Raw genomic sequence first — 16,963 nt, 5'->3', positions numbered from 1 at the left:
GTATGACATACACTTTAGAAACTGGTCTTACTTGAAGAATGAAAATATTTTTACATAACTACGACAGCAAGAATATATTAACTTGTCAAGTAATGAGTCTCTCAAATATCTTCTTTAGAATCTTTGCAAGATGCTACAATAAACTATCTCACACCTCGAGATGATAATGCAATAAGCATCAGTGAAGTTGAGTAATAGAAAAAGGTGACTGTTTTGTGCCACCTACAAACATACTTGATAAACCACAAACCAGCAATCTCCGTGATATTTTTTTGCAACAAGATAACACAAGAGCACACATTGCTCCTGCTATCCTTACCTGCCCGCAATATACAGAGGGTGTGACTCTTGCCTTGATCTGCATCTTCTCCATATCTCTAACCCATTGAAAACATGTGCTGATGCTCTGTCAAGAGACTGCAGTGCCACCATTCGCAAGCCACTATGACTGATGGACTCCACAGGGTTCATAGAATGACATACCTGTATCCCTCATCCAAGCTTACTTCATTTGTTGACTAGCCTGGTGAGGCATTGTTGCTGCTAAAGGTGGCAGTGCTTTGATCTAAATTATGAGGGCAAATCAGAAAGTCTAGGCCCCCAATTTTTTTAGCCAAATTACAGCTGTAAATGGGAGGTCAACATGTCCATTCCCAACATTGGACCTTTCTTGGATATGCCGGCCTTATCTGCTGGTAGCTCCATCGCACGGCGCTGCTGTCAGTTGTTAAATATGGTGGTTGTGTTCCAAACATCCACTGCATTAGAGCAACAGTGTGATTTGTTTTCGATGGAGCAAGGGACGAATGCCATCAAGATGTACAGGAAAATGCAGCCCAAATATGGGGAAAACTGTCTCACTTTGAGAACTGTGAGGTGGTTGTGATGTGAGTTTGACAAAGGCTGTGAAGTTTTGCATGACAATGAGCAGCTGGGGAGGCCACGTTCATTGCTGCCTGATGACATTTGCCACGTGGGTGCAATGGTGAAAGCAGATTGGCATGTGCACATCACAGCCATTTCCTGGAAACTGGCATATCATATGGGAGTGCTTACAATATCGTTAACAGATCCTTAGGGTACTGGAAGGTTTCATGTCAGTGGGTGCCTAAGCAGTTTGATGGCATGATGAAAGGCAAGTGAATGATGTCTTCACCAAATCATCTGGAACAGTACACCAGGGAGGGTGAAGGTTTCCTGGACCACATTGTTACTGGTAGTGAAATGCTGGAATCAAAGCAGCAGAGCATGGTGTAAAAACTTCTGGGCTCACTCGTGATGTTAATATTCTGTTAGCACCATCTACTGGGAAAGTTACGTTGATGGCCTTCTGGGATAGCTGTGGACCGCTCCTGTTGGATTTTGTACAAGGTGCAACCATCAATCTCGACAGTTATTGTTCCATGTGTCATGTCTGAGGGCTGTCATCAGACAGAGGCACTGAGGGATTCTCAACATGGAAAGTGTGATTCTGCTGCATGACAGTGTGCAAGAGTGCATGTGGCAATCAAAACTGCTGAAAAACTCTGGGCATTTTACTGCGAAGTATGGGACCACCCACCATACAGTCCAGACCTCTCCCCTAGTAATTTTCATGTTTTCAGATGGCTGAAGAAGTTCCTGGCAGGACAGCAATTCACAGGTAACGATGAAGCCAAGACAGCAGTCCAATGGTGATTCCGTAGACAGCAGGATGAATTCTACAGCAGGGGCATTTCAAATTTAGTGCTGCGATCAGATAAATTTGTGAACTGTTGTGGGGACTATGTGGAAAAATAGTGTGAGCTATGTAGAATAGAATGTATATTTGTCATTACCTGTATGTTTGCTTTGGCTAATAAAAAATAGGGTCAAAGACTTTGTGATTTACCTTTGTACATACTCTGTGTACCCCAAATCCATACACATTATAAAAATGGATGCTGGCACATTAATAGTCAGTGTAAATACCACAACACTGAATGCAAGCATGTAAACATGTATGCATTGTGTTGTGCAGGTGCCAAATGTCAGTTTGTGGGTTGGAGTTCCATGCCTGTTGCACTTGGTTGGTCAATATATGGACAGTTAATGCTGGGTATCCAATAACATTGTAGTATGTCCTGTCTACTCACCAAGCAGTGAAGGAGAATAAGCATATAAAATATTGACATTTGCAAGCTTTTGGAGCCAATTTCTCCTTCTCTTGGCAACTGGATGATGGGGAAGAAAGAAGGGTGAAGGAAAAGGACTGGTGAGGTGTAGGAAATGAGGAGAGTTCTGAAAAGCCATCCAGAACCCCAGGTCAGGGAAGATTTACCAGATAGGATGAGAAGAAAAGAAGACTGATTTTTGGGGACTGCATCAGACAAGATTTGAAAACACGAGAGCTTAAAGGTGGAAGATAGGATAAGACACAAGACAGAGATCACTTACAGAACAGCACACTTGAGTTAATAAGAATGGAAAGCTAAATGCATTATATGTGGTACAAATGGGGGGTAACAGACAGGTCAGGATATGAAAGATATAGAATACTAAAAGGGAGTGAAGATGGGAATAGTTATTGAGAAGAAATGCTGAGACTGAACAAACTTAACATAAATGGGTGGTGGTATGTGGGTACATATGGCAAGTCTTACAGTGAGGATGGACACAGGAGTAGGAACCACATGGTAGGAAAACTGGTGCAGGAGCAGCATAGGAACTGAAAAGGATAATGCAAAGCTTGGCTGAGTGATGAAAGGCTATTCTAGGTGAGGTGGACAAAATGTCAGACAGAATGGACCTCATTTCAGGGCATGATTTTATGAAGTCATAGCCTTGTCAAAGTAGCTGATTAAGATTATGAGAAGGAAAGTTGCTTGTCACCAAATAGCAGAAATGCTGAGTCGCAGATAGGAACAACAAAAAGATTCTCACAATTATAGCTTTCGGCCATTAAGGCCTTTGTCAACAGTAGACACACTGTGGTTTCAGTTGCCTGAAACTGCAGTTGCGTGTGTCTGAGACTGCAGTCATGTGTCTGAGGTGTGTGTGTGTGTGTGTGTGTGTGTGTGTGTGTGTGTGTGTGTGTATTGTTGACAAAGGCTTTGATGGCCAAAAGCTGTAATTGTGAGAATCTTTTTGTTGTGACTATCTACGACTCAGCATCTCTTCTATATGGTGAGTAGCAACTTTCCTTCTTATAATATAGCTGATTAATACATCGTTTGAGACATAGAAAATACTGAGTGAGAAGAGGTGTACTCCTAAATTGTTCCCCTCCCCCTCCCGAAGGATCATCAGTGCCAAGCTGGATGTGATGGCCCGGGAAATCAGCCTTTGAACTAGGCTAGTGGGTTAATTACGTCCATTGAAGGTTTAGGTGAGAATGGTGGAGTATTGCTGTAAAGAGTCTACATCCGGAAAAAAAAAAAAATAGTCTCGAATGCCAAGGCTGTAGGGGAGGGAATATTTGATATGGAAAGAATGGCAACTGTTAAAATGTAAATACTGTTGTTTATTAGTAGGTTTAATGTGAACAGAAGTTTGTGTATATTATCTTGAATTGCAGGAAACCACAACCAAAAGCTCACATTTTTATATAAAGGCAGCAAACACTGCTCTTGCTGTAGAAAGTCTGTTAAAAATGACTGGTTTCACACTAGTTTACGCGTGTCCTCAGGAAATCTAAACTGTGATTAGAAAGGAAGTATTTTACAATTTTTCTTTTTTCACTGGCTTAGTCAATACTGTTAAGAGTCATAGAGTAGACATGTGTATTAGGTACTTACATAATTGTATCTACAAAATTATTTAAACATTTTTCCTGAAGCATCTCCCCTTCCTTCTTGTCATCTATTAAATTAAAAGTATTTGTCAAATATGTCAAACAGGGTGTCACTAAACAAAAATAAAACAACTATTTGATTCAGAGAGACTAAAAAAAAGCACTTCAATGTTTACAAAAATTGCATTTAAGCACCAATAAAAACTTTCTATAATATCAGCTGGAGTAGATGTGGACTCACCCATAAGGAACACTGAACAAATTACAGCCCTGTGCAAGCAGCTATGAGGAAAACTGCATCGGCCGTGGTATCCAAAAACCTGCAAGATGATGCTAGAGAAAGTGTGGATAGTGAACTGAATGGCAAAGTGTGTAAGAGGGGGATGTACCGAAAACAAATTACAATTTAAATCAGCAATTGATATAAATCATGGACAATGCATGGATAGAAAACTAACTTCCAGCATGCTAGAATAATTGCTGCAGATCAACAACTTCTGTTAATCGGTACAATGGAAAACCAGCCAAAGTTAAAACTTTCACTTTATCTGTATGTACTGTAACTGTTCATTTGTGTTTCATAATATGTATACATTTATCTTGACATGGTTCTTGTATTTTTGGTAATATCATTTTGACTATCTGGATGATTTGAAAATGAGTCCCGGTCTGAAACTAGTCATTGAGTAAATACAAAAGAGTGAATTTCACACCTTTGGCTGGTTTTCTGTTGTACTAATCTACTACTAATATTTTTAATGGGTATTATTCCATGCATTGTGAGAACCAATGAAAAATTTATAAACAGTAAAAGTTTTTACTTGCAGCAAAATTCTCATTGAAAACTCTAACAAGGGCAGTCAAAATTTCCTAAAATATTCCTATGTCTCAGTTCTCTCTGGACATTCAAGATGAGCTCAGGTGATATCCGTAATGCTCAAAAAATTGCTCTCTCATCTAAAATATTATGGTTCTTAATCTTATTCTCCAAATATGTGATCTGCATACTGTCATGTACATCTGTGATCTGAAGTCCTGTGTCAAATAAATGCCCACTTGGTGCTGGTTGTGAATTTGTGTAATTAGTGTGCTATTTAAACAGAGCTGAAAAACTTCTGCCAGCTTGGCCAATATATGTGGCATCATGTTGCTGAGAAAAGAAGTAGTAGTTACCCATTGACTTAAACCTATCAGGAAGCCTAATTTCCATGTGCCTAAATTTTTGGCTATTGTTAGGAAAATAAAAAGCCAGGGTTATTTTTTTTGAAACCAGGCATTTGCCTATTCTATCAGAAATATCTCCAAAGAAAGGAATCCTGTGGTACTTTTTTGTTGTGGAATCTGTGTTATAGGTTGTGATAAGAGAGCTGAAGTCATTGAAAGGGATAAAAGTTGTGCCACATTGTGATTCCTATTTAGCCTTCATACTAAGCCTCTGTTAATGTTATGTACAAAACCATTGTCATAACTATTCTAGGCGGCTATAAATTGTATTGCCCGAAACTCATGTTCAAAAGCTTCAGTAGATAATGGAACACTAAGCAGCCTGTGCAGAAGTGCTCTGAATGTCTCCCTCTTATATTGTGTTGTGTGATTATATGTGCTATGTATACCTACATCAGAAGTCGTAGGCTTTTTATAACATCATATTCAACCGAGCTACACGTAGTCTTTATACATAAGTCTAAAAATGGGAGGATTCCATTTTCACTCCATTCCATAGTGAACTAAATTATGTCTTGTATTTTGTGTAATTCCTCCAAAAAGTTATCATGTTCCTGAAGTGAGCCAGTATCTAATAAGGTAATGTTATCAGTGTACCTTGCCCCCATCACTATTTTTTTTCAGAAAATAATTTAAGATTTTCCTCATACTATGTTTGAACATAGTCATGCATATGTTAGCAAAGCAATAGGATAATAAAGAACTCGTTGCAAGATCCTGTTTCTGTATGTATCTGGTGACTCTGAATTTGAAATAAATGAAGTAAAAAACTAGTTTGATGAAATGGAGTACTTCATTGATGTCCCGGGGTCTTCTGCTATGCTCAATAAGATTCCTACTTATTATTTGATGCAGCTGGTCAGTCTGGATGCTGGAATACATGTTCTTCATCAGAGGCCAGTAAAGTGCCCTCAAGGATGGAAAGGTCAGAAAGTTTTCTTTTTTAATGAGGTTATCTCTTGTGGAAATAACTTATGTAAATAATCTGACAGTAGCAACTCCAAAAGGTATCCAGGCCCAGTTTGAGCATTCATTATAGGATGGATTGGAAAATTATCCTTGTGTAGCTTTATGACGCCCTTTAGTCTAGGTGCTGTAGGATTTATAGCAATAATTGACCTTTTTTTCAAATGTATTGGGAAAAAATTTTCTGTCCTTCAGTGTTTTCTTAATGCTAGCTACATATTTTGCAGTTGTCATATTTAATTGTTATTTACCTCAGTAAACTGCTTAACTTTATGAACATATTGATCTGATTACTGCAGACTTTGATTTTTCTGCCTGTATGATACAGCATTATTATCCTTTTTTTTTTCCTGCAAGGTACAGCCAAAAATCTAGACACAATAAAAGTATGCTTTGTGATAGGTTTAAGTTATAGGATGTCTACTGCATCTCTTGTTAGCAGTGTGACACCAAATAGCTCCTTGATCTAATTTTCAACAACAAATTTTGCTAGAGCTGTCTAGCTGAGTTTTCGGATACCACTGTCAATGCAGTTTTCCTTGTAGCTGCTCACATAGGGCTCTATCTAGTTCAGTGTTCCTTACGGCCCCAATAACAGTATTCACTAAGCATGTGAAAAAAAAAATTGTAAAATATTTCCTTTCTAATCACTATTGAGATCACCTGAGGACCTGCCTGAGCTGAGATGAAACTGGTCATGATTTTAACAAACTTTCTACAGCAAGAGTGGTGTTTGTCACTTTATATAAAAATAGGAAATATGTAGCTGAATCTCATTGAGGATGGGGTCAACATCAAGAAAAGTGGCAGAAGTTTTTCAACTCAGTTCAAAGGTCATCCCAACTGCACGAGTTCACAACCAGCACTAAGTGTTCTTTTACGCGACACAGGACATCGGATCATGGATATACACAAGAGTATGCAGATCATATATTTGGAGAATAATGGTAACAGCCTTAATATTTTAGAAAAGACAGATTTTACAAGTCTTACAAAATTGAGACATAGGAATATTTTAGGAACTTTTGAGTGCCTTTCCAGACAGCCCCTTGATCTAATTTTCAACAACAAATTTGCTACTAGTAAAAACTTTTACTGTTTATAAGTTCTCCACTGGTTCTCACAATGCATGGAATAATAACCATTAAAATATTAGTAGTTTATTGTACAGGAGTAACAGTATTGGTTTTCTACCCACACATCGTCTCTGTTTTATATCACTTGCTGATGTAAATTGTAATTTAATTTATATATGGAACCTCCCCCTCTTTTGAGCTTCGCCATTCGGTGCACTACCCACACTTTCTCTAGAGCCACTTCGCTGAGATTTTGGATACCGCTGCCAATGCAGTTTTCCCCATAGCTGCTCACATAGAGCTCTAATTAGTTCAGTGTTCCTCATGGCCCCCATAACAGTATTCACTAAGCCTGTGAGAAAAGAAAAATTGTAAAATACTTCCTTTCTAATCACTCACTGATTGGATCAGTGGTAAAGTTGAGGAATCTTGGTCTGGTAAATTACAGGAGGATACCATTCTAGACTACTTCTCACAAATTTTAGAAAATGTGACTGGTGAAAGAGCTACAGTTATTAGTATGTGTCTCACCTTTCCTGTTTAGGGGTTTAACAATGGTGTATTTCAACCTCCCTCTAAAAATGCACCGAGCTAATAGGTACAGCATACAGCAAAAGTCAGTTAACCAAAACTGCAATATAGTATTCTGTGGTTTTAATGGTTTGTGGAAAGTAATTTGCCAATTGAAATTGCTCAAACTGTCCTCCATTGTTACCTAGACATTTAACACATTGTTTTAACATTGATTTAAGTGTCTTGTCACATAACTTCCCATTTTTAGCAGATGTTTCCAAATTATTCTTTGATTGGATCCCATAAATGCTATAGATTTAATGGTTTTGTAGTGAAAACATGGTCTTTCAATACTTCCCACACTGAAAAATCATCCAGTGTTAGATCCAGTGATCTCGGAGGACCTTGCTTTCCTATCCACTCTCAAAAACTGTCATCCAAAAATGCACAAACTTGTGAACTGCAATGTGGTACAGATCTCCTCGCTACCAAAAAGGCTTTTTTGCACAGTTTAAAGCACAGGAGTATTGTCTAGTCCAATAACAACTTCCCATAACATTTGAAGATACTGTTCAGAAGTTCCAGTCCCTTTGAAAAAATAGGGGCCTGTGACTCCTGTGCTGCATATATCAGTCCAAAACTTAACTCCAGGAACATTTATCCTGTTCAATAACAAATTGTGGATATTAAGAATACGAGTCCATGCTCTTCCATCTTTTTGCTTCATCATACCATTGGATTGTTTTGTGAGTTGGGATATTCTTCTTAAACTCCGTTCAGAAAATTGTATTTTCTTAGAAGCTCTTCTTGCAGATTTCTTGGGTGGCTCGAGTACCTGTGCAACAAGCTAATGAAGCTAATGATTTTCTTCTATAGTTAGTAATTTTGCTTGGCCACTGCATGGCATGTCAGTGACAGATATTGCCTCCTCTTCCCATATTAGTTTGTTAAGTAAGATGCTAGAATGTAAACTTCTATATTCAATTCCTCTAACTCTGCGATATGTTGAGTTCAGATACAGAGGTTGTCTTTTCAGAGCTCTTAATTTTCCAGGTGGACAAGAAGCTCTTCTGCCTTATCACTCAGTCAAAAATAAGCTAACCTTACTTTTCAGTGCATTCTTAAACGTTTTGTGTGTGTCTTCTGTTATTACAACTTATTTTGCAGAACCCTGACTCACCTAAAAGATAAACCTCCAACAGCAGTAACCACAGGGATCTTATTCAGGTGTGGAGAATGTGTGACATATTCCTATGTTACAATTGTAGCTGCAGGCACTGCACGCATGAGATTTCATTTCAGTCAGCAGCAACCTTCTCAGCTCCATGTTCACAAGACTCGCAGAAGTGTTGATGAAAGGATGGTCATAGCACGGTAGAACCTCAATAAAACTCACGCTTGTGTGTGAAGTTACTACTCCTATTCTATCCAGGTCACTCCTAAAGTTGTAATTTTGTCTTTAGCCAGTCGGTTCTGTACTCCACCTTGTATGATCACCTGATCCTCTTTGTAAAAATCCTTATACAAATTTCATATGTCCTCAATCATCTGGCTAAGACTAACACTTGGTGTACCAATTCTCGTGACTTGGTACCCTGCTCTTAATTTGTCCTGTACCATATGGCATACACCCTTTCATGGCTACCACCTAGCAACAACAGTCTTTTCTTTCTGATGTCTTTTGTTACCAACCTACACATAGTTTCTGCCTAGAAATCTGCTGCAGCTTACCGTGACCTACAGCTGGATGAGGTGCTTCCCTTGCTACTTGACTAACTTGTCAAACTTACTGGATACTAGAAACTCAAATGTAGAAGAAGAACTCTTCATCTTTCACTCATTGCTTGTTACCTAACCAGTTCTTACAGTCGTCTAGTTAAAATCACCCTAATCTAATTCAGCTTGAAAGCATACCATTCTGTGGGACAGGCTCATTGAGTTCCTCATTCAGTTCTCCTCTACAAATGACAAATGGAACTCCAGCCCACAATATTCACATCACTCCTATATGATTGCCGTGCACCACCAACCACGATTATTATGCATTAAAACAACAAAATCACTTGATACACTTTACAATACAGAAATTTTTGCTCCATATGAGTTGCAAAACTTAGGGCTACAGGTTGGTGCGTAAAGTGTATACTGTAATGCAAAAAGCTAGTTAAGAGTGTGGTTTGACAAATATGGTAAATTTTAATGAAAAAATGGAACATTTTTGTTGCACTGTTTTGGTTGGTAAGCTTGATTATTCCAAGGATTGTATAAATAATTTCAAAAATGTATAGCATACAGTCCCTTGTTGACATCTTTCTGAATTGGTCAGTGCGTTGACTGTGATTGAAAGTGGAGAAAACAGTTTCGTGTTGTTACTAAACATTTTAATTTGAAGGATTGGACGGTCACACAAATCAAAACAGAATTAGATGAATTTCATGTGGACTCTGCACCATCATTGAAGACTGTTTACTTCAGGATTAATGAATTTAAATGTGCTCAGACAAGCACCTAAGATGAAGCGCACTCTAGCCGTCCAATTGAGGCCACCACAGTGGAAACCATTGACAAAATCCATGATATGGTAATGCAAGGCTGCCAAATAAAAATTTGAGATATTGCTGAGGCTGTAAGCATCTCCACAGAGGGAGTGCATAATGTCCTGCATGGAGTATTGGCTATGAAAAAGCTGTTTCTGACTGCACACAGTTGATCAAAAGAGCATTTCAGCATAATGCTTGATGATGTTTAATCACAATCCACAAGACCTTTTGCACCAATTTGTAATTGTTGATGAAACCTGGATCCATCATAACACACCAGAGTCAAAACGGCAGTCAAAACAATGTACAAAGGCCATTTTGTCAGCTAGTAAGGCGATGGCCATTGTTTTCTTAGGATTCCCAAGGAATAATCCTCATTGATTACTTGGAAAAAGACATAACCATAAGTAGACTCCCTTATGCTTCATTGTTGGATCATTTGAAATTTGTGTTGGCTGAAAAAACACCAAGGTTGACGTGCAGAAAAATGCTTTTTCCCCAGGATAATGCACCATCCCACACACCAGAGATAAAAATTGTGAAAGTGCATGAACTGGGCTTTGAATTGGTTCCTTATCCTCCCTGCTCACCAGACTTACCACCAAGTGCCTTCTTCCTCTTGCCTAACTTGAAATTTTGGCTTGGTGTGAAGAAATTTTCATCAAATAAGGAAGTTAGTAGTTGCAGTCCATGAGTATTTTGCAGAGTTTGACAGAATCAGTTTTTCAAATGGGTTGGAAAAGCTGGAGGATTGCAACACAAAGTGTATGTCACTCAAAGGAGACTGTTGAGAACTAAGCTGAGTTCTTAAACAAACATCTTTTTTTGCTTTGTTTATATAAATAATGAAACTGGTAAGAAGGCATCGTCTTCGTGCAGCCGCTCAAGCAACAGCATTGGACTGCTCACACAGAAGATGCCCCAATGTTATAGGAGAAGAAGGCGTACCCACCCTACAGTTTATAAAGCAATAGACAATATTGCTATTAATACCTCCAACTATGTAGGTGCACAAGTCGTCCTGCATGGTCCATTAGTGTTCTGTGGTGGAGTTCTCAACTTTACTATTAGCAAAAGTGATACCCTGCAGCTAGGTAACGGATGGGTAACCATAGCCCTCATACGTGGTCCTAAAGTTGATAAATTTCCAGGGCTGGAAAGTTTTAACAGCCATGACGTCATTGCATACCGGACATTTCACATCGCAGAGGTCTACGATAGGGACATGGGTAAATCATATTACCTGCCGTTCATGCCTTTTGTTCTGATGATCAGGAATCATTGCAAAATAAATGTAAAAAAAATTAAACTTCCAGAATGAGATTTTCACTCAGCAGCGGAATGTGCGTTGATATAAAACTTCCTGGCAGATTAAAACTGTGTGCCCGACCGAGACTCGAACTCGGGACCTTTGCCTTTCGCGGGCAAGTGCTCTAACATCTGAGCTACCGAAGCACGACTCACGACCAGTACTCACAGCTTTACTTCTGCCAGTATCTCGTCTCCTACCTTCCAAACTTTACAGAAGCTCTCCTGTGAACCTTGCAGAACTAGCACTCCTGAAAGAAAGGATACTGCGGAGACATGGCTTAGCCACAGCCTGGGGGATGTTTCCAGAATGAGATTTTCACTCTGAAGCGGAGTGTGTGCTGATATGAAACTTCCTGGCAGATTAAAACTGTGTGCCCGACTGAGACTCGAACTCGGGACCTTTGCCTTTCGCGGGCAAGTGCTCTACCATCTGAGCTACCGAAGCACGACTCACGACTGGTACTCACAGCTTTACTTCTGCCAGGCAAAGGTCCCGAGTTCAAGTCTCGGTCGGGCACACAGTTTTAATCTGCCAGGAAGTTTCATATCAGCGCACACTCCGCTGCAGAGTGAAAATCTCATTCTGGAAACATCCCCCAGGCTGTGGCTAAGCCATCTCTCCGCAGTATCCTTTCTTTCAGGAGTGCTAGTTCTGCAAGGTTCGCAGGAGAGCTTCTGTGAAGTTTGGAAGGTAGGAGACAAGGTACTGGCAGAAGTAAAGCTGTGAGTACCGGGCGTGAGTCGTGCTTCGGTAGCTCAGATGGTAGAGCACTTGCCCGCGAAAGGCAAAGGTCCCAAGTTCGAGTCTCAGTCAGGCACACAGTTTTAATCTGCCAGGAAGTTTCAAAATTAAACTTGTTGGTGATCTCACCCATTATTACAGAAATTAAATAAAATCTTTGCAACACAAAGTGTATGTCACTCAAAGGAGACTGTTGAGAAGTAAGCTGAGTTCTTAACAAAATAAGCATATTTTTTTGCTTTTTCACCGTACTTATCAAACCACTCTCATATTTTAACCTAAGACAAGAACCTGACACTTCCATAGTTGGAGTTGTATTAATTAAATTATTTACAATGAAATTTATCTTTTAGTCACCAGTTACTGCAAGTGTTTCCAGAATGAGATTTTCATTCTGCAGTGGAGTGTCCGATGATATGAAACTTCCTGGCAGATTAAAACTGTGTGCCTGACCGAGACTTGAACTCTGGACCTTTGCCTTTTGTGGGCAAGTGTTATTTGATATTTGACAATGTTTACTATAGCAAGATACAGCTTGCTTCGCATGAAGTGATTTTTTTGTAATAATTTATATACAAAATCTCTGGTCACAACATTTTCAATTTCCCAGATTGAAATTGTATGTTTTAACAGTCACTAATTGCTGACAACAAACTTTGTATGTTAGGCATAGATGTAAATCCAGGACTGAAAACTAGAAACGTATTTAAATAAGATTGTATGCTAAATTGTAAAACACTTTTACAATTTTATTTAAAAGAACAGCTTCCGTTGTACCATTTTGATTGAAGTAGGTGCAGTCTCAGAGCATCTCATGTTGGTCACTAATTCCTGATGTTAAAAGACTGTGTTCCTTATTCGTTCAAATTAACATGCTAGATAATTTTTTGAACATTCATTTCTATCACATAGCAACTGAAATTACTCCTAAACTGGTTAGCAGTTACTTTATATGCTTAGGAACTAATGACAATACTGTTCATAACCTCTATTACAGAAATGGAGCAGACACTGATTCATTGTCTGAAAGACCAAAAGATTCCTACCAGACATTACATCACAGTTCCATTGATGATAACAATGAATCTGTATCTGAGTTTCTTGTGCAAAGGTAAATAATTTTTATAATTATCTCCTCTTCTGCTGATACTTATGTATGGGATTGATGCTAAAAACTGTAATTTTAGACACTGTGGGAGTTATGGTTCTCATGCCAAGTGCCACAATCCTATAGACAGATCACATCAAACTGAATTAACATTACACTATTTTGCTTTCATGAGCAAAAATTATGATAAATCAGATTATAGTCTTTTCATTTTGTCTTGTAGCATAAAACAGAAACCGGGTTGGTCTAGTGCCAAGCCATTATTAACCCATTATTAACACCCGTTGCTATTTGTTTCTTTCTTCTTTTCTAGCAAAAAATGACTCTTGTTAATGTCCACTTCTTATCACTCACCACATTATCCAAGGAGGGGGGGGGGGGGGGGGCGAGTGTCAGGATATATTGTTTTGATAGGAATAATAGCATTACATTGCATTGACAGTGGAGGTGTATGTACTCCAACAGTTTGTTGTAGACATATTTGAAAGTAGCCATTCAAAACTTGTGTATTTTTTATTTGCTAGACTCCTTTTTATAGCTTGAGAGAAGCAGAGCATAGTTCCATTTACTTTGAAGGAAAATGTGACATTAAGTCCTGGAATCCCACAAATTAGTGTTTACTTTTTGCTTTGCTACTGTCCCATGTTGTAATTAAACAGTGGAAACTCTGAACGGAATATCAACAATATTAGGAAAAGGATAAATTGTTACTCACTGTAAAGTTGACACACTGAGTTGCAGATAGGCACAACGAAAAGACTTTACACATTTAGCTTTTGGCCAAAACAGTCTTCAGAAAAGTAAACATACACACACATTCATGCAAGCAAGCACACCTCATGCACGCAACTGCCATCTCCAGAAACTTGGATAGGAATGCAACTATGACGTTGAATTAAAGTACCAATCTGGAATGGGGAATGGAAGGGGTAGGGATAGCAGGGAATGAGTGGGGAGCAAGAAAAGTGCTGCCTGGTGGGGTGTGCAGGGACTAGATGACCCCAGAGTATCTGGATTCTGGATCCTCCCTCCACCACCAACTTTCCTGAACTGTGCAGATGGAAGTTGCCCTTACAACACATTCTCTGCTCCTGAAATTGTCCTGGCCTCAATGTAAAGTAACCTCCTGTCCCCACCCATCAGTTTCCATCATTTCTATCCTATCACCTCCACTCTCTTCACGTCCCTTCACCCTCGCTGTGTGCTGTCTTCTGCCAATATCTTTCCCTTTCCTTGCTCCTGTCCTTCCCCCTCCCGCTTCCCCACAGCCTCGTGACTCTGCGTCTAGCAGTCTCATCACACCTCAATCTGTAGCTTGCTTTCCCTCTCTGTTCCCCATTTTGCTCAAAGTGGTAGCAGTCTAACCATGTTGTAATTAAATTTACAAAATTTGAAAGTAATCTGTGGCTTATTAAATGTTTTATTGGAACAAAGTTTCCACTCCTTTTGTGTTCATTTTGTATCCATTGCAGATCATAGTTTCAAAAACTATTAATTTTGGAATTTTTTTGTATAGTATCTGGCAGATCAGAATATGGTCTAAGAAATAGTTGGACTACCTTTTACATTTATACAAAGCATAAAGCTGATTCACTATTCATTCTTCTTAGTGGAGGTGATAGCAATGCTTCAAGACAACTAGGACCAGGTGGAGGAGGTGGTGAAGGAGCACAAAAGGAGCAGCCCCCTCTGCACACATGGGGAGTAGAAAATGTGGTGCAAGCACTGTCTGAGAATGGTGCAGCTATCAACGCCAAGGTCAGTATAAGCTGTGGTCATTCAAGTGCTGTGATGATGTAATATGTTTGTGTAATATTACCTGTAAGTACACAAATAGAAATAATGTTGGGATTAACCATTGCAATTCTCAAATTTACACTATTAAAAAAATGTATTTCTACTAAATTTATTCACTGTCACAGTGTCAAGAACTTTGTAGCTGTATTAGTTGATCTATGAAATGTGTCCCCCCCCCCCCCCCCCCCCCCCCCCCCCCCCCCCCCCCCAATGAACAATGGACCTTGCCGTTGGTGGGGAGGCTTGCATGCCTCAGCGATACAGATAGCCGTACCATAGGTGCAACCACAACGGAGGGGTTTCTGTTGAGAGGCCAGACAGATGTGTGATTCCTGAAGAGGGGCAGCAGCTGTTTCAGTAGTTGCAGGGACAACAGTCTGGATGATTGACTGATCTGGCCTTGTAACACTAACCGAAACGGCCTTGCTTTGCTGGTACTGCAAATGGCTGAAAGCAAGGGGAAACTACGGCCGTAATATTTCCCGAGGGCATGCAGCTTTACTGTATGGTTAAATGACATTGGCGTCCTCTTGGGTAAAATATTCTGGAGGTAAAATAGTCCCCCATTCGGATCTCCGGGCAGGGACTACTCAAGAGGATGTCATTATCAGGAGAAAGAAAACTGGCGTTCTACAGATCGGAGTGTGGAATGTCAGATCCCTTAATCGGGCAGGTTGGTTAGAAAATTTAAAAATGGGAATGGATAGGTTAAAGTTAGATATAGTGGAATTAGTGAAGTTCGGTGGCAGGAGGAACAAGACTTCTGGTCAGGTGACTACAGGGTTATAAACACAAAATCAAATAGGGGTAATGCAGGAGTAGGTTTAATAATGAATAGGAAAATAGGAATGCGGGTAAGCTACTACAAACAGCATAGTGAACGCATTATTGTGGCCAAGATAGATACGAAGCCCACACCTACCACAGTAGTACAAGTTTATATGCCGACTAGCTCTGCAGATGACGAAGAAATTGAAGAAATGTATGATGAAATAAAAGAAATTATTCAGATAGTGAAGGGAGACGAAAATTTAATAGTCTTGGGTGACTGGAATTCAAGTGTAGGAAAAGGGAGAGAAGGAAACGTAGTAGGTGAATATGGATTGGGGCTAAGAAATGAAAGAGGAAGCCGTCTGGTAGAATTTTGCACAGAGCACAACTTAATCATAGCTAACACTTGGTTCAAGAATCGTAAAAGAAGGTTGTATACATGGAAGAAGCCTGAAGATACTGACAGGTTTCAGATAGATTATATAATGGTAAGACAGAGATTTAGGAACTAGGTTTTAAATTGTAAGACATTTCCAGGGGCAGATGTGGACTCTGACCACAATCTATTGGTTATGAACTGTAGATTATAACTGAAGATACTACAAAAAGGTGTGAATTTAAGGAGATGGGACCTGGATAAACTGAAAGAACCAGAGGTTGTAGAGAGTTTCAGGGAGAGCATAAGGGAAAAATTGACAGGAATGGGGGAAAGAAATACAGTAGAAGAAGAATGGGTAGCTTTGAGGGATGAAGTAGTGAAGGCAGCAGAGGATCAAGTAGGTAAAAAGACGAGGGCTAGTAGAAATCCTTGGGTAACAGAAGAAATATTGAATTTAACTGATGAAAGGAGAAAATATAAAAATGCAGTAAATGAAGCAGGCAAAAACAAATACAAACGTCTCAAAAATGAGATCGACAGGAAGTGCAAAATGGCTAAGCAGGGATGGCTAGAGGAAGAATGTAAGGATGTAGAGGCTTATCTCACTAGTGGTAAGATAGATACTGCCTACAGGAAAATTAAAGAGACCTTTGGAGAAAAGAGAACCACTTGTATGAATTTCAAGAGCTCAGATGGAAACCCAGTTCTAAGCAAAGAAGGGAAAGCAGAAAGGTGGAAGGAGTATATAGAGGGTCTATACAAGGGCGATGTACTTGAGGACAATA

At 39.4% G+C, this 16,963-nt stretch overlaps 1 protein-coding gene across 5 annotated transcripts in view; it reads left to right on the top strand.

Moving 5' to 3' along the window:
* The window catches only part of LOC126100322 (rabankyrin-5-like), a 138,163-nt gene that overhangs the window by 19,859 nt on the left and 101,341 nt on the right, over nt 1–16,963 (top strand). For all 5 annotated transcript variants that reach the window (XM_049910932.1, XM_049910933.1, XM_049910931.1 and 2 more), the window contains 2 exons: nt 13,121–13,234; nt 14,842–14,989. In XM_049910932.1, the coding sequence (XP_049766889.1) occupies nt 13,121–13,234; nt 14,842–14,989 (262 nt within the window). The remainder of the gene's footprint in view (nt 1–13,120; nt 13,235–14,841; nt 14,990–16,963) is intronic.

Source organism: Schistocerca cancellata, chromosome 9, assembly GCF_023864275.1.
Source record: "Schistocerca cancellata isolate TAMUIC-IGC-003103 chromosome 9, iqSchCanc2.1, whole genome shotgun sequence".
NCBI classification, from domain to species: domain Eukaryota; kingdom Metazoa; phylum Arthropoda; class Insecta; order Orthoptera; family Acrididae; genus Schistocerca; species Schistocerca cancellata.
The sequence above is the reverse complement of the archived record's forward strand: the minus strand, read 5'-3'. Positions and strand labels throughout refer to the sequence as shown.